Source organism: Cyphellophora europaea (genome assembly GCF_000365145.1).
Source record: "Cyphellophora europaea CBS 101466 unplaced genomic scaffold supercont1.8, whole genome shotgun sequence".
Lineage (NCBI taxonomy): Eukaryota > Fungi > Ascomycota > Eurotiomycetes > Chaetothyriales > Cyphellophoraceae > Cyphellophora > Cyphellophora europaea.
The window spans coordinates 877,700-895,182 of NW_008481814.1; the positions used below are offsets into that span (position 1 = coordinate 877,700).

The window sequence follows — 17,483 nt, forward strand, 5'->3', positions numbered from 1 at the left end:
ACGCATCGATACAAGTACTTTTCTGGTATTCCGAAGAGCAGCCCGATGTTCCTGAAGACGGTAGTGTAGGACTTCCCGCATCCCCAGCCTCGTAAGCTGAGCCCAGCCCGCTTGTTGTGCTTGACGACGTGTCGCAAAGAGGGGCGAGTTACGTCACGTCGATCGAATTGACGGGGGATAGGACAGTTTCCAAGTCCTTGCATTTGCGCGCCCGGTGTCGTGTATGCGAAGATCGACACGGAGCAGAAACCAAGCCCGAGTCCTGACTTCCTCCGTTCCGTACGAGTGGAGCACCAATTCAAAAGTCCGTCCATCCAGGCCAGGACTGAAAAGATTCACCAGGTAGCCGGGACATTTGTCTCACACTCTTTGCTTCCACCTCCAGTCCCTTATGCGTCCACTCATTTCGCAAAGTGGAGATCATAGCCCAGCCACTTCCGGCGGTTCACCTGCGCGATATCGAGGGCTGGCCAGCCATAAGTGAGTGGGAAGAAGAACACAAAGCCGTACAGCACGGCTGCGAGAATCACCGCCACCGCAATCCACGTCGGCAGCAGGCTCTGGCCCGCCATGCGCTCCTTGGCCGTCTGGAACCTCCGCCTCCCGGCTGCCGCCTTCTCCTGCACTGCTGACGGAACATACTGCTTCGATTTCTCGCTGATCTTGGAAGCTACGGCGGTGGGGGAGTCCAGGTCGACATTGGGTTCGACGTTGAAGACAAATTCGACAATGGCTCCGGCGACGAGGCATGAGGCGAGGTGCGCGGGTAGGTAGTGATGCAAGAAGAGCTGACGACCCATGAGGTAGAAGGGAAGGTAGTGGGCAGCCCAGCAGAGGAAGAAGAAGCCGGTGCTGTTGTAGAGACGAGAACGAGTTCCTGTGGGCAAATGTGAGCGGGGGACTGAAGTGGTAGGGGGAAGAAGGCACGAGGAGGGAAAGGCTTACGCTGATCAAGAGCATCTATGCCGCGGCGCAATGAAAGCTGGTCGGCGGCCCAGATGCCGCCAAAAACGGCGAGGATGGCCGATGCGATCCAGTAGCCTATCGGGTTACCGAGGAAGTAGATCTGCTGCCGGGTCGACTCCTGGGTCCAGAAACTGACGCCACGAAGCAGGAAAGGCCACTGGAATGGCAAAGAGGCGTATGGGTGTGAAGAGGTAAGTGCATTGTTGTGGGCGAACATGCTGCGCTGCAGCTCGAAATACTTCTTCAAGAAGGGCACGTGCTTGACTTTGCGAGGCTCCTTGCTCAAGCGCGGCGAATCTTCAGGGATGTTCGCGATCTCGTCAACGTACCAAATGTTGGAGGGCTGCTGAATGTTCTTGTTGCCGTTGATTTCGGCCTGCTTGTGCGCCCACTCGGGAAGTGGCTTGGTGTGCGTCCACATAGCGACCCTGGTGGGGAAGTGGACCAGCTTGAACTGGCCGGACTTGGAGCGGAAGGGCGTCTTCTTCTTCCCTTGTTCGATTCTCACCTCAAACAGGGTATCATTGTGGCGCTTCTCGGCAGCAAGCTCTGGGCTGACAGTAGTGAACTCTTGGTTGGTGGGATAGTATGGCGACGCAACATCGTGACTGAGAAGGAATGTATCCGTGCCGACGTGGCGTAGTTTGACAACATCGTGGTTCATAACAGCCGAGCCACGATGGGAGCCATCCGGGTTAGGAGTGTTGGGTAATATCTCCCAAACATTATTAGTGTCGTTGAAAGGATAGCCGGTGACCTGCTGGCCCTGGCTGGAAATGCGGCCATCGTCGTAGCGGAGCGGATACTTCTCATCGTGGCTGTGGAGGAAGACCTTGGTATCCTTGTGTCGCATCGTGATCTGGTCGTAGTAGAGGATGTCCAGAGCCGAAGCGTGCATGATGTTGTCGCTCAAGGTTTCCTGGAATTCGGGGGTCATGAAGTCGTCACCGGGTCCAGACCGGGTGAGAACGGCGAAGTGGACTTGGAACCAGAAAAGATAGAACATGAATGGCACGATGACCAAGCCTACAGCTCGAGCAGCAAAGTGCTTGGCAAATGTGACCATGTCCAATGCGCCCTCCTTGCGATTGATATCGAGCAAACCCCACAAGTCAATGCAGACGGCTGCGCCGATGGTGACAAAGATGAAGGTTCCGACATATTTGACCGAGATGACGCAGCTCATGCTGAAGCCAGTCATCAGTAGCCACTTCCACCACTTGCGGCCAAAGGGCAAGTGTCGCTGCTTGTAAAAGCGAACATAGCAAAGCACGCTGGTGGCCATGAAGAAGACCAAGGTCGCATCGAGGAGGATGAGCCTGGTTTGACCGATATGGGAGTTGTCGAAGAGGACTAAGCAAGCCGAGAGGACACAGGCTGGGAGGGAGTAACCAGACTCCCACATGATCAAGAAGACGGTCGGGACAGTTAGAGATCCGAGAAGCGCAGGCAAGGCTCGGTAGGCGACATAGGGAACGTTGTTGGTAATGTAAGAGTCGCCAATATTTTCGAACTTGAACTCGCCATCGTATCCTACGAGCCAGCCAACAAAAGCAAAGAGTAGTTTGCCGAAGGGAGGGTGCACATCGAAGAAGTAGGTGCGTTGTAGGTAGTAGGAAGCAAACTAGTGAGCTATTCAGCATGCGCGGGTCCGACCGTTCTCAGATGGAATTGTTCATACCTTTCCAAAATGCACCTCGTCGAAGACGACTTCGTTCGGGTGACTGATGCCAAAGAATCGGGTCACGAAGGCCAATGCAGTGATAATGGCCAATGCCAGCTTATAGTCCCACTCGCTCACATTAGCCTGTTTGGGAGAATCGAGCACACTCCGCAGGTCATCTTTCGGTTTCCCATTGGCTTTCTGTTGCTCTTTAGGGCCGCGCTGGCGTAGAGTGTTGTTCGGCGTAGACATAACGGCCTGTGGTCGGAGGGTGGGGAGAAGATAGTGAGGCACAGGGCGAAAGTTCGAGTGGGAGATGGAAACTAGTACATGGGAACGAAGGTCGACGCAAAGAGTCCCTTCACATAGAAGTTTCAATTGTGACGACAGCGAAAGAAGACGAGGATTAATGGAAGAGACGCGTAATGGGTGACAGAGTAGGTGTCCTGAACAATTTCACGTGTAGCTGCGGAGAGCACGGGGGCTACCCCTTGTCACGCCAAGCTGGCCTGATGGACATGTAGGGCTGTGGCTAGAAAGGGGTCCAGTGGCCATTCTCCCATTCTCCTAATGATAATCATGATATGGATGGCGCTATGCTATGCAGGGCTATGCAGGGCTAGTATATACAAGCTAATTCTCCCTCGAGGGGTCCAGTCACTCGTTGCGATCCAAGATGCTCAACGTCTCCAGTTCGCGATTCACAAGTCGGTCAAACTCCTCGCGATCCATGCCAGTGCTTTTCGCCAGGCGATACAAACTTTTCATCGTGGTTCCAATATGCTGTCGGATGCCAATGTCAGACGCGTTGTACCTCTCTGCTGTGTCTTCCAGGCGGGCAATCGCGTCAGAACCTCCTCTAGAAGAAGGTGAGGTGGGCACCGGCTGCCTAACCTCAACATCTTTCTCATCCGCATCGCCCGTATCCATGGGATCCTGATCTTGATATGGAGGTGGGCTGGTAGTTTGTTCAGTGTGCACGCTGGCGCTTTGGATCTGTGCCAGGGCGTGCCCGTTCAGGGTAGACTCGGTGCCGTTCTGCATTTCCTCGTCCGGATCATGGTTGTCCATAGCAGGCTGGACATTGGCGTATCGCGCGTAGTAATCATCTTCTGAAGGACCTGCCGCACCTGGCTGCACTGACGACTTCCTGGCTGGGGTCCGGCCATCCGGAGTCTGGTCATACTGTGCCCAATAATCATCCTCGTCGTTCTTTGGCACGGACAGATTGGAGCCAGGCCCGGCAAGCCCGGTGTCGGCTGCTCGAAGCGCCTCGTTCACGATCCTGGTTGATGATGTGTCGTTCGCCTGTTGAATAGATGGAGACCACGAGTCATCGATTATGGGTGCAGGAAGCAGTTCGGCCAGCTTCCAGCCACTAGCATCTTCCCCACCGGAACACCAGACGAATATCGGCGCAAACGGCCATTCGGCCAGTTGCATTTGGGCTCGTAATGTCTCTTCGTCCTCACGCTTGTATGTAATCGGCTCTACGTCACCAACCTCGATTTCACCCGACACTGGGTGAGGTTCGAAAGTGGCATTTTCCACCTGTTCTTTCAGCGTCTCCGACTTGGTGCGATCCCAACATAAGAGTCTAAGCCAGTTATCGTGAGGGTCCGATATGAGTTGTACTCGTTGCCGTAGGATGGGTGACAAAAGCGGTAGTAGAGCAGGAGGTGGCCTTGTCGAGGCGAACGCCGTCGGTAGACAGGCCAGCAGAGGCGGTAGGAGTCCTTGAGGGTCAGGAGGATGTATGAGCTCGACCATCTTGACAGCTGTCTATCGCTTAGCCATCGGCTATGTACTTGGTCGCGCAAGAAGACAGTGCTTGCGTGAGCAAACCTCCGAGGTGCAAGCTGCGGGGGTAGACTATAGCTTCGTAGAGATCGCGAGCAGGCTCAGGGGAGCTGTATGAAATCGATGAGGAACCAATGATCGCGATCGTAGATGTAGAAAGTTCCGTATGATTTCCCTGCTCGTGGAAAGATAGCGTGGTTAGCAGCTATAGGAAATATACAGTGTCTGCGCGGAGAGATGGACGATGCTGGACCAAGACATGCGCAACAGCCGCTCGCCCGATGTACGTCAGAAAAGGCACGCGGCTACCACCGATCACATGTCAAGTTGCGGGGTGGAATCCCGCATCTTGGCCAATGTTGGATGTTGGATGTTGGATCGCGTGCAGTTCGCCTTCTAGAGTTCTCAATGTTTAGGCATGCACGTGTCATATTTGTATTCAAGAGGATGTTGGGAAATGTGTAATAGCAAAAACACGTCGGACTGTTCCGAGATAAACTTGAGTTGCTCCTGAACCCATCTCAGTCGTATGCTACCTTTCTGACCGCAACATTGGCCAGGAAGAGGCTAGAAGGAGCTGATGTGATCGAAAATCAGTTTTATAAAGGTATTATGTACGCTTTGTTCACTTAATTTGAAGCTAAGTAGGTCGAATGTTGACGCTCTGCACCCGGCAGGTTCCCTCCATTTCGCTCAGAATCGAATGCCTCCTCCTATTAAATAGCTCACTAACATCACATCGGGTGCGACAGAAACAGTAATGAGTAAAGGAAACTCGTCGCAGACGGGCGTAACGATCGTAGCAAACTGGTGTCTCCCTTCTCCCGGTCCCTGAACGCTGACGATGACCGCGCCCCTTCATATTTAGTACCACAGTGGTGGTTTTGCCGCTGGCGGTCTCTTTCTTAAATCCTGTCTGTTGCAATCTCGGACCTCATTGACAAGACCCACAGAGGGTATCGACATCCTTTTCCCGTGGCTTCCTTGCGGAAACGACTGTCCAGACTCAATGAAAAATGCGGGGGTATCTTGATGGTAACGAATGTAGTGTTGTTGGAGTTGAGCTCTTCTTCCTCGACTCTGTTGTCCCCTGGCGTGAGCCCGTAAACCTCTCTTGTTGCTTGTGTTGATGTCATTCACGTAATCGATGCTGTCCCAGTGATTCCCGGTAATCCCCCGTAAAGCAATCCCTGCGCTTGATCCGGTCCACGAAACACAACGCTTGCTAAATGGCAGTCCTTCCACGGTGCAAGACAAAGGAAAGAGTCGTTGAAAGATGGCAGGACACGAGGTCCCGCTCAACTAAGATCCTCCTCGCCCTCTTCGTCGTCGTCTTCTTCCGCACTTTCACTGGCCACTTTGTTCTTCTTAGCCGGGGTTTCGTTCTCGTTGTTGGAATCAGCTTTGCGCTTGGTCCCAGAACCACCGCTATCCGACTTCTTGCTGGCGGGCGTTTGCCCGTTCTCGGCGAGAGGGTTCTCGCCCTTTTCCATAGCAGCGACTTCATCGGCCGTCAGGAAGCGGCCGCCAGGCCCGCGCGGTCGGCGCATGGCATGGTTGTGACGAGACTCGTGCAGATACGGCTTACGTCCCTTCGAGGTCAATCGCAGCTGCTCTTCTAGCTTCTGACGAGCAACGCGTCGCTTCAGGATGCGATGGAACTGCTTAGCATTGACGTAGAGTGGGGACTCTTCGGCGCCGCCAGCGACTATCTCCTCTTGAGGCTGTTGGACCTGGTGCGGCGGCGGCATCGCTGGAGGAACAGACTGACGGGGCATGTTGTGGTTCATAGCTGGCTGAGAGACTTGGCCATGAGGACTGCTCATGTGCTGGCTCATTCTTCTTTGCGAGTTGCTCATAGGAGCACCCTGTTGCAAGCTGACACCTTGAGCCATCGATGGCATTTGGCCTGGCGCAAAGGTTAGCGAAGGTTCGTGTGGAGAGATGCTGTTATACATACCAGATGCAGCAGCTGTGGCCATTGCTGCAGCCTGAGGGACAGTCATGCCATAGCCTTGAGGTAGGTTGCCAGGTACACCATATTGGGGGTAGCCCATGGATTGGTGGACCGTACCGGCCGACTGTGGTTGGTAATGACTCTGGGTCTGCGATGGGAGAATGGGCGATGCTTGATTAGGGTTGTGTTGCTGCATGTGCGGTTGAGGACCCGACGGCGAGGTCAGAGCACCGGGACCAGCGTTTTGTGGAGAGGTCTGGTAGCCGCTTTGCAAGTGTGGGTGCTGAGTATGTTGATATTGTGGTGGGTATTCCATCTTGAACGTGGTTGATGTGGGTTGGAAGAGAGGTTAGGTAAGTTGGATGCAGGTGCGGATGGCAGCAGCGGGCCGCAGGTAGTTGCGCACGATAACAGGTGCAAGAAGCTGCAACCGTGGCCACGGTCAGGTGAGACTGGACCAGCTAAGCGCGACGAGGTGCGGCAACGGCGGATTGCTGAGCAGGCTGAGGCGCGCTTCTTGGACCGTGTTCCCTGGAATTAAAGCGACAAAGGGATTCAGTGCTCTGATTCGAGGAGCTAGGAATATGTAGGTCGAAGGCTGGTCCCCTGCGTTAGCAGCTAGCGCAGCAGCGGACGGTCACTGGATCAGACAGTGGGCACCAATACTAACCTTCGGTGGGACTACCAGTGATGGGGCGGGTTGCTTATTGCTTTCTTGAGCTCGCAGCGACACCTCACACTCCCTCGATATCATCCAAATATCAAGGCTGTGCTGAAGGGAAATGACGTGCCGGTGAGCAGGGTCCGCGCCTCGGATTGGGCTCTCGTGCAGACCGGGTTAGAGTCGGTGTCGCGCTTGATGCGTTGTCAAATGCGGCACAAGCAGGCAGTGAAATGTGGCTGTGGCGCAGAGACGTGCCCGAGCGACTGCTTCTGCCCTGAGGTTTCTTTGCGCGCTCGAAGCGTGTCGCTGGAATAACACTCAACGAAGGCTCGGACCGTTGGCGGTAGTATTACACTCGCGACGCTTGAGAGTCGCGATTCTAAGTGGAGGCGTGGACCGCAGGAGAATGATTCGAGGGCGACGACTAGATGCGCGTGTGATTCGACTGGCGAGCTGAGGCGACCGCTGTCGTGTATTAGTATTGGTTCTTCGAGACGGTAAGTGGAATCATTGGAGGGGCCAGGCAGGGTGGGCAAGCTCTCGATGCGGTCATTGGGGTCCCGGGTCCGCCTGCAGCTTGATGCGCTGGCACATGCAACTCACCTCTTAGCACGGTCTCGGTGTGCCACAAAGTAACGGAAGAACCACGTCGGGATCTATTCTCGTGCGGCCGATGTCTTCGCCTTGTGCCGGTAGCGAAGCTGGAGAGCGCGGGCGGAGTTCAGTCCGCAAGGGCTTAGGAGTTGGTATGCGTTGCTGACAGGCGGTAACGTCGCAATGGCGATGCGCAGACTGTGTGCAGCCGTGAGCTGAGGTGGACTGTAGCTATGCGACTCGGTACATGAGCTCGCGTCTATGGTTTATTCTGCGACGTCACAATAGCAGAATAATGGGTATGTTGGTCGAATGGTAGCGGTGTAGGCGGAAGGATAGCCGCGGATGGGGTGTTGGCTGGCTAATGAGGTGGCGACTTGGAGCTTGTCGCGGGCGATTTTGTCGCGACGAGACGTTTATTGGGAGACTACTGTCGGCGGCGACGCTGATAGGACGTTGACAGTGTTTACCAGGAACGGGGATCTGGTGATTCGTGAGGGCGCAAGCGACACTCTGAAAATCAGCTGATTTGATACTCCGTAGAGGCAGGAAAAGTGATTCGTTGTCGAAAAGCTGGGGCGCGACGAGGCGCTGAATGGTCGAGGAAAAACAAGTGCGGCCCAAGTGTGAGACGGTCAGCGGGCAGCAAAACTGTGGCCGATGCACGTGAGAGAGGCTCGAAAGTAGCGCGACAGTGCACGATCAATCAATCAGTGAATAGAGAGCTGATTGGGCCAGTGATATAGATGAAGCAGTGTGGCGATTGGCCCAGTGGGAGAGATGGGAAGGGAAGAGAAGAAGAGAGAGATTTGGTTGGCGGGCGAGCGGCTAAGAAGGGTGATCGTGGATCGGATGATGGCGCGATGCCTGAAGCAAAAGAGCGCGAGGGACAGAGTCAAACGAGGTGCCGATGGCCGACGGTCGAAGGAAAAGAAAGCGGGGCGCTTGAGTCCTTGGGTCACGCAGAGGCTCACAGGCACACTGGGACGAGTTGGCAGCGTGGCAAGCAAAGCAAGGCGGTGCTGACACGGGAACATACTTCACCCGCTCCTGCCTAGCGTGCGCGCCGAATCCACGCGTCGCATTCTTACTCCTGCCCCACCAAGCTCTTCCTTTCTACTCCTTCACTTCCTATACGAATTCAGGCGAGATCTGGCAAACGAGAATCCGTACAAGAATCGGAAGGGGCCAATGGAGGGTCTCATTCTCGAGTCTTGCACTGTGTAGCGCGTCGCTGCCTTACTACGGTCCGTGTATGCATCCTCGGTTAAGCGTTGGACATGATGCAACATTCGCTTCTATCTGCCCGATTGGGCAGCGAATCTCAGCTCAGTAGGATGAAACCGTCCTTAGTCGTGTTGCCCTGAGCATGAGCAATCCGAAGTGATGCCAAATGAGAAAACCACACTCGGAGCGACTCACCTCAGACTTCCCAGCCTCCTCCTCCGATACTGCAGACCGCCTGGGCATGCGCCTCAAAGAGGCTGGGGGCTCGTTTCCGATGATCAGTTTTGACAGGGATCTTGTTGACCACCCAGTCATGTGAAATCTTCTGACCTTTTCAGGCAGCCGCTTCTTTCCTCGACGGGTCTTCGGCAGCTGCTGCGTAGCCGGGTTGGTCGGCGTTGCCTCCTTACATGATCCGCCTCACCTTCTGCCTAGAACTCAGCCAGGGAGAAGCCGTGAGCATGGAATCAGCGATGTCCATTGTGATAACATGCTAGCTACAGCCAATGAACGCCGGCATCCCATATGAATTTCGGCTTCACCTCGCTGATTGGCCATGTCCAGGCATTTTTGTGATTGGACTTTCGTGCGTACATCGTTCAAGGCACCAAAAAGCCGTCGCGGTCCTCTGTGTGATAACGGTGTTGTCAACGCGAATGTCGCCCCAGCGGAAACGCCCGAGTGAATCGTACGGAGTATGGCCCGGGATGGTCGAATCCTGAATCGCTCTGTGACTGCAAGCAACAGCAATTCGATTTGGTCATTTGATTTCTCAGCCTTAACTTGGAGCTACAGCCTCGTCACTGCTTCTCCAACTCTTGGCATTCCAGTTGGCTCTCTAAAAAAAAGTCGCAACAGATGCGGTTGCGAGCCCACCATGTCTACCGTACGGCACTGTGAATCATGGTCAAGTCATATTTGTAAGTCCCATGAGCGAGTGACGGCAAAACTCATTACTTACGTCTACAGGAAGTTCGAGCACTCGAAGACCTTTGGCCAGATTTGCTCCGCCGCCTCCAACGCTGTTTGGGATTCTTCCAGCGACAATGCTCCTCAATCGTCTCGGTCCACGGTAGCTGGATCCGGCCGGGCCATCGTCGGCGCCAACGAAAGCGTTCTGACATGGGACATCAAGAAGGGAGAGCTGGTGGATACATGGAGGGTAAGCGACGACAGTGCTCCTGTCACGGTTATCACAAGATGCGCCGCTGCACCCGATCTCTACGCGGTCGGGTATAATGACGGCAAGATCCGGGTCTGGGACGCAGTGACATCAACGATAATCATAACATTCAACGGTCATAAGTCCGCCATTACACAATTAGTCTTTGATAAGCCGGGGGGACGTCTTGCCAGTGGATCCAAAGACACGGATGTCATTGTATGGGACCTGATCGGCGAGGTAGGCCTATACCGATTACGAGGGCACAAAGACCAGATCACGGGTCTTCAGTTTCTCTGTCCGCAGCCAGGCGAAGCGGACTCGGCTTCAGACGAGCCCGCAGCCTATGATCACATGATTTCCACAGGAAAAGACTCCCTCATAAAGGTTTGGGATCTATCAACTCAGCACTGTGTTGAGACCCATGTGGCGCAGACAAACGGGGAATGCTGGGCGTTGGGAATAGACCCAGACGCATCTGTCTGTGTGACTGCGGGCAATGAGGGTGAGTTGAAGGCATGGCTGATCAATTCCGCAGCGATGAATCAGAAAGCGCCGAACGCTTCCAATAATCAACAGAAGATTCTTATCGATCGAGGGACGTTCTACAGATCAGGAAGAGAACGGACGACCGGCATAAATTTTCACCCAAAGCGCAATCTGCTTGCCGTGCACGGCACCGAGAAAGCCGTCGAAGTCTTTTACATACGGTCCGAGATCGAAATCAGGAAAGCGCTGGCACGCAAGCAAAGAAGGAAGAGGGAAAAGGCAGGCGGCGAACTGGATCAGGCCAAGTCGGACAACGCTACCATTGATCCAGCCACAGCGTCGGTGACCGACCTCATTGTGCCTTACCTAACCATTCGCACGGGAGGGAAGGTTCGATCGATAGACTGGGCTGGTGGCAAGTCAGGCAAATCAGTCTCAGTATTGGTGTCAACTACGAACAACCAGCTCGAGGTGTTTGATGCAGTGATAGGGGATGCAAAGGCAAAGAAGTCAGAACCTGCCGATTACAGCAGAACTCTTTCGGTGGACGCGCCGGGGCATCGTACTGATATCCGTTGTCTGGCATTGAGCTCCGATGATAGAATGCTCGCAAGCGCCTCTCATGGAAGCCTCAAGATCTGGAATACTCGAACACAAAGCTGCTTGAGGACACTCGACTGCGGCTATGCGCTCTGCGCGACCTTTCTACCAGGTGACAAGATTGTTGCCATAGGTACAAAAGAGGGTACGCTCGAATTGTTCGATATCGCTTCGTCTATTCTGCTTGACACTATTCAAGCCCACGAGCGAGAAATCTGGTCCATGCAGGTCTCGCCTGATGGCAAGAATCTGGTCACTGGGTCGGCCGACAAGAGCGCGAAATTCTGGGACTTCAAAGTCATTCAAGAAGAAGTACTTGGAACTACTCGCAAGGTGGCCAAGCTCACGCTGGTGCATACCCGCACCCTTAAAGTCGCAGACGACATCCTGGCAGTTCGCTTTTCTCCCGATTCCCGCCTCATCGCTGTGTCCACCCTCGACAATACCATCAAAGTCTTCTTCCTCGACAGCCTCAAGCTATACCTCACCCTCTATGGCCACAAACTACCAGTTCTATCTATATCGATTTCGTACGACAGCAAGCTCCTTGTGTCGTCCGCGGCCGACAAAAACGTCCGCATCTGGGGTCTCGACTTTGGCGACTGCCACAAAACCTTCTTTGCTCATTCGGACTCGATTCTGTCTGTCGCCTTTGTATCGACCAACGATGACGGCAACGGTCATCACTTTTTCTCTTCATCAAAAGATAGAACTATCAAATATTTCGACGGCGACAAGTTCGAGCAAATCCAAACTCTGGCTGGCCACCAATCCGAGATTTGGGCACTGGCCGTTTCCAACACCGGTGCCTTCGTCGCCAGCGCTTCGCACGATAAGTCGATACGTATCTGGCAGCAGACCGACGAGCAGATATTCCTTGAGGAAGAGCGGGAGAAAGAACTCGAGGACCTCTACGAGTCTACCCTGCTCACTTCTCTGGAAGCCGACGAGCGCAATGCCGCGGAAGACCCGAACGCCGAGGGTGCCGTCGTGGATGCTTCCAAGCAAACCGCACAGACGTTGATGGCAGGTGAGAAAATCGCAGAGGCTCTCAGTCTTGGTCTCGAAGACCTCGAGATCGTACGGCAGCACGAGGAACTACAGTCTGCAAACCCGAACAAGACGCTCGCACCGCCACAGCGGAATCCGATCCTCGCTATCGCGCAGAACAACATTTCTGCCTCCGAATACGTGCTAAAAACCTTCGAGAAGATCCCGGCTGCATCGCTACAGGACGCACTTCTTGTACTCTCATTCTCGCAGTTACCGGCGCTGTTTACCTTCCTCGGCTTGTGGGCGGAAGAAGGCCGCAATGCTGCTCTGACATGTCGCATATTGGTGTTTATGCTCAAGGTTCATCAGCGGCAGTTAGTAAGCCAAGGCGGGCTCAAAGCCGACCTAGAGACGCTAAAGCATAAGCTGCGAACATTACTTGAGGGACGAAGGCGTGAGGCCGGGTGGAACCTTGCCGGCCTACGAGTCCTTGGTAGGCGTGTTGCCGAACAGGAAGACAGCAAAGGCTGGCTAGAGGGAGTAGAGGAAGAGGTACCCGTGAAAGAGACCAAAGGTATCAAAAGGAGCTTCATCAGTGTGGCCTGAGCGAGAGAGGCAGTGACTTGAGAGCACCTTCCTTTGCAGTTTGCGTGGTAGGCTTGGCCGTACCGCCCTGGGCATGGGCCTCTTCTCCCCCTCGCTAAAACGACTGGATATGCGGCATAGGACTCTCGGCGCTCACTTATGCTCCCTAAGGCTTTGTCCCTTGTACCGCTGGTATACCACAGAACTCTCAGGAAACGAGGCTTTGAGAAAACGGATCAGCGGTCACTTAGCAGACCTTCAGGTCTCGCTTGACTCTATTTTCGAGAGGAGCTGAACCGACTAAACGAAGTCTGTGTCATTTGAGGTGGTTGAGACATCATTGAGAATGGTACAAGCACCCATGCCGGGGCTGAAGCAGGACGCTTCGTTTGAGTAAGGCAAGAAACAGGTTCTTCGAGATGATGACGCCTCATCGAAGCTCGCCCTGGCGCTGTAGTGCCGGATGTAAGCACAATCTTCTCGTGGCAGGACAAGTCGAGATGAAGGAACATGAGAGTCGTGATGCGGACAGATTTGGGAAGGAGATAGTGACTGGTCTTCGACAGCAAGCGGTCCCAGGTATTGGCTGCGTGTGTTGAGGTCACGGGATGGGTATACAATCAGAGTCTCCTCAGTGCAGGTTGACTTATCCCATTCAACAAGCAATCTGATCTGCCCACACTGGGCTTTTTCCCAGCTTTGAATCAACTTCCTGCTTCTGTATTCGCCAATCGAAGTGTTGGCGGCAATGCGTGCGCGCCCTTGATGTGTCATGTCTGGCCCTGTGATCACTGTGTCGATTCGCGATGTCCGAGCCGCCGTCCATTCGTCCAGACCTCTCACCCGAAGATCCCCAGCAGCTGTCTCTAACCACTCCTTCCTTCGCCAGCGAACTCAGAGCCACGACGACAAGCATTGACCCTCTCCCAAGAAACACACCTAGCACCACCGGTTTCTGGGCCTGTATCCAGCTCATCGGCCTTGATGTCAGTCCTCCTCCCCTTGGAATCAGGAGTGGTCGACTCGTGGCGAAATCGAATGGTACAAGCGCCCACGAGAGCTTCCGTGTGGGAACATTACAAGCGGCTGCGGCTAGGCATTGACGTGTAAGGCATACATGAAGCAGGATAATCGAACACGTGGCGAGTTCGAGGGCCCGGAGCGGCATCGGTGAGTGGAAACTCGCTGGTGTCTCCAATCGATACTCCGTTATGAGCTGTGAGAAGGTATGCAGGGCGGTGAATTACAGGTCACCAGAACGAGAACGTACTCGATGGACGAAGATGGTACCATGTTAGAGCTGATGATGGTGGTAGCGGAGAAGCGATAATGATAGCAAGATGAAACGAAGAAACGTTGGAATCGCAAAGGAGGCACTGTACAGAAGGTGTAAAGCACGACAGCTCAATCATGGAAGAAGCTGTCAGAAAGAGAACGTCGCACAAAGAAAGCGCGTGCTCGAGAGAGAAAGACAGGCGGTATACAGAAGGAGCGACCCGGCAGAGAAGCGTGCTCGATTTCAAGTCTCTATATGTTGGAATATTTTTGCTTTGCCTCTTGCGCTGTCCATCTGAGCTCTGCCCTTCTGTCGGGCCATCGGTCTGCCGAGACCATCGGGATGATCTCGAGGCTACTTGAGCGGCTGTTGCTGCGGATGGGTCAAGGTAGCCTTTCGGCGACGAGAAGATGGCCTTTACAGGCTGGAGTCTTCGACAGAAGAGGAATGCCAAGCAGTAGTGGCATACCGCCTGTCTGGAGGCAATTGTAAACCAAGTCGAATCTTCTGATGCTGCTGCCGGGCTGCGGTCCCCAGGCCGAGCTGGTCAGATGTCAATTCGCTGATAGGGATGTATGCAGCAACACCGAGTGTGCGGCAAGGCGTAGTAGCACGCCCGGGCCCATGATGCCAGAGAGTGCACGGGTATAGGATGATCACATCTGTGATTCCGGCCAGAATCAGTGCCATATCCTATCGAATATGGTGTGACAAACGGCCTATAAGGCTTCGAGGAGCGTTTGCTGCTCGGGAACGCGTGCCATTTATACATATGCGTCCGTAAGTACTGCGGCAGGTGGTGGAAAAGAGGGTCCGACATGGTAGCGGAAGGTGTGGAATTTGAACCGAGTAGGACACCGTGCAGACATGTAGAGATGACTGCGACCAGGGATCGGCGAGTATCTGCGCTCAAATTGCTGCCCCCCAGAACACTCTAGAGGGTCATCTTTGTTACCAGATCACTTGGCTAGGAGCCACTCGAGTCCCTCCCGGGGCGGCAGTGTGACCATGGGGGATGGAGACTTCGATAATGACTTGGGCCGATCGGAAGGGGTGCTGTCGAAGTCCAGCTTTGAATCCAGCTTGGTCGTCAGGGATTCGTCCCAGATATACTGGCGGCATATGTCAAGGACATAAGCCCTGTCTAGGGTCTCGCGCTCCGCACAAAGGTCCAGGACTTTTGAGCCAAGCTTGAAGGTCAGCGAGGAGGTCTCACCGCAGGCTGTCAACATGCTGGCCGACCAGACATAAGCCCTTGCATGTTTCTTGTTATAAGTGACACCTTTACACCAAATGTGCGATATTCTCATCCTTAGGGCGCCCGTGAGCAGCCAGTGCAAGCCACGATCGGTATCCATAGACACGCAATAATCGACTAAGGCGGCAGCAACGAGCTGCTCCAGATGTTTCAAGCCTGTGCCTTTCAGCAACTCCTCCAACTCGTAGCCCAGAACCTTCAATCGGCGAAGATCTTCGGATTTCTTTTCTCGGTCGAGCTGGAATTTCTTCGAAAGAGCACAAACATCTGCCGCCAACGAGATGAGGGGACAGTTGAAGCAGCCGTCCAAGGCAAGATCACCCAGTTCACGAGGAAGTTTGGAGATGGCAATGCATACTTCGGCAGGAAACGGGTGCTTTGGATAGACCGACGTATCCTGGACCGTGGCCATGACCACCTGCTTATACAGCCAAAAGGTGTTGAAACCGATGACCTTGGTCTTCAGGTACATGTTGCCGTTTAGGGACTCGAGCCCGCCACGCATGGATATGATGCGGTCTAGGCCTTCGAAATGTGCTTTCCACGACTCGTAAGAGCCGAAGGTGACGTCGAGGGCCATGAGGATGGTGATGGTCCATAGAAGGACCTCTGTGTCCTTGTCAGCGAGCAGTCGGCGACGGAGTTCGAGGAGTGCCATGTGCTGATATTTGAGGATGATGTCGGTCTTCTTGCGCGAATCGTATAGGGTTCGATCTTTCATGCCTTCAGCGAAGGCCACGTTGGCGCAGTACCACATCGGATCACTCATAGCTTCCTGCAACATTTCCTGAAAGCCGGATCTGTCTTGCCAGCCATCGGGAGCGTCTGACTTGTGAGCGTGGATGGCGAAGCTAAAGACTTCAAAATAGTACTGAATAGAATTTGCGACTGCTGAATCGCGAGGAACAGGGAAGAAGTTGACAGGCGTGGGACCGGATACTCGCTGATCTGCAGGAATTACTTCAGTCGGAGGAGATGAGAGCTTGTCGATGAGCAAGTGTTTCTTGCGTTGCTGTGATGTCGAAAACCGAGCTGGATGCAGACTACGGGTGTTTCGGGATGAGGCTATAGAGCTCTTGTTCCTTGCGGTCCTGTCTGGAGGGTGATTCCTGTGCTGCGCGCCACACTGGTCGCAGCAGCATTTCCCGCCCAAATGCTGTTCGTGTTGCATGGTGGCCGAGTGTAGTCGTGTGCTATAGTATGGAACCATCTGGAGCGGCCGTCGTGGGTGCGCGCAGCAGTTTTACGAGATGGCTTCGCAGGCTTTTGTCAAATGTCGATATACCGGTGACCCAAGCCCCAAGCATTTGCTTGTCAGGCCCCCAATAAGCGACATCGACAGACTTGCAAGTCAATGTGCAAGCCTAGGGCCTGCATGAGTCGTCGAACAAGCAGACGATCGCAAAATCTGCGATATTCATAAACCGCGTTCGACGTCGGTGAGGCACAAGTTTCACGGTGGCGGCAGAGGGGCTGATGCTTATGCCAAGGCGGGTGCCGGTCCGTATGTGGCTGCGTCTGTATAGAGCTCACGTGTTTGGCAACCTGGACAGTGTGAGAGTAGATGTAAGTGCGTGCGTAATGACGTCTGTTGAACAATTAGAGGGGCGGTGAAGGAGGCGAAGAAAGCAGCGAGACAAGACACAAGAGAAGATATGGGGGCAACCCCAGGCATTTGCTCACTCCAGGTCTGTGGGGTGTCAGCCAGCTGAGGTAACAGCCAGGATCGAAAGATGGCTTCTTCCACGTGGACAGTCCTTGCCCATGGTTCTGCCACAACAAGCATCAATATTGGAGGATGGTGCGGGTAAAGGTTAGGTGCTGACATGCGGCGGGAGGCTATACTGTCCCTGGGGCTGAATCTCGCTTGTTCGAGAAATCAAACGCTCCAAGTGACTGGAAGCGGCTCAATTGTGCTCACAAGAGCTTTCTGTATCAATGGCATGGCCGTAAGCCTGACGCAGCGTCGTTCGCCTCACACACAGTAGGACCGCTACTGGCAGTTGTTACTCGCGACGAACGAAAGGGTTCAACGGGCCAACAGCTGTGATCATGAATCTTCCGGCGCGACCCAGGACTGCACCATCGATGGTCCAAGAATACCTGCATCATAACTTCGGGTCGTTTCCAGAGAGCGAAGATGAGACTAGGAGCAAAGCCACTTCCACTGAAGCCTAAAACTTCCTTTCCAACTTCTGCCGTTTCACCACGACTCTTGGTGTCTGTAACGCAGCCTTACGACTCCTCCG

At 54.2% G+C, this 17,483-nt stretch overlaps 5 protein-coding genes across 5 annotated transcripts; 1 reads left to right on the forward strand and 4 right to left on the reverse strand.

Moving 5' to 3' along the window:
• Positions 1-401: 401 nt before the first annotated feature.
• Positions 402-2,881, reverse strand: HMPREF1541_08129 (uncharacterized protein; the record flags this gene model as incomplete). The annotated part of the gene is made up of 3 exons (XM_008722449.1): positions 402-877; positions 946-2,590; positions 2,648-2,881. 3 exons carry the CDS (start codon positions 2,879-2,881, stop codon positions 402-404), a joined length of 2,355 nt encoding a protein of 784 aa, XP_008720671.1.
• Positions 2,882-3,286: 405 nt separating this feature from the next.
• HMPREF1541_08130 (uncharacterized protein) lies at positions 3,287-4,399 on the reverse strand (the record flags this gene model as incomplete). Its single annotated transcript, XM_008722450.1, has 1 exon — positions 3,287-4,399. The coding sequence occupies one exon, from the start codon at positions 4,397-4,399 to the stop codon at positions 3,287-3,289; it is 1,113 nt and encodes a 370-aa protein (XP_008720672.1).
• A 1,328-nt stretch (positions 4,400-5,727) lies between these two features.
• HMPREF1541_08131 (uncharacterized protein) lies at positions 5,728-6,702 on the reverse strand (the record flags this gene model as incomplete). Its single annotated transcript, XM_008722451.1, has 1 exon — positions 5,728-6,702. One exon carries the CDS (start codon positions 6,700-6,702, stop codon positions 5,728-5,730), a length of 975 nt encoding a protein of 324 aa, XP_008720673.1.
• A 3,046-nt stretch (positions 6,703-9,748) lies between these two features.
• On the forward strand, positions 9,749-12,721 carry HMPREF1541_08132 (uncharacterized protein; the record flags this gene model as incomplete). The annotated part of the gene is made up of 1 exon (XM_008722452.1): positions 9,749-12,721. One exon carries the CDS (start codon positions 9,749-9,751, stop codon positions 12,719-12,721), a length of 2,973 nt encoding a protein of 990 aa, XP_008720674.1.
• A 2,214-nt stretch (positions 12,722-14,935) lies between these two features.
• HMPREF1541_08133 (uncharacterized protein) lies at positions 14,936-16,405 on the reverse strand (the record flags this gene model as incomplete). The annotated part of the gene is made up of 1 exon (XM_008722453.1): positions 14,936-16,405. The coding sequence occupies one exon, from the start codon at positions 16,403-16,405 to the stop codon at positions 14,936-14,938; it is 1,470 nt and encodes a 489-aa protein (XP_008720675.1).
• Positions 16,406-17,483: the final 1,078 nt, after the last annotated feature.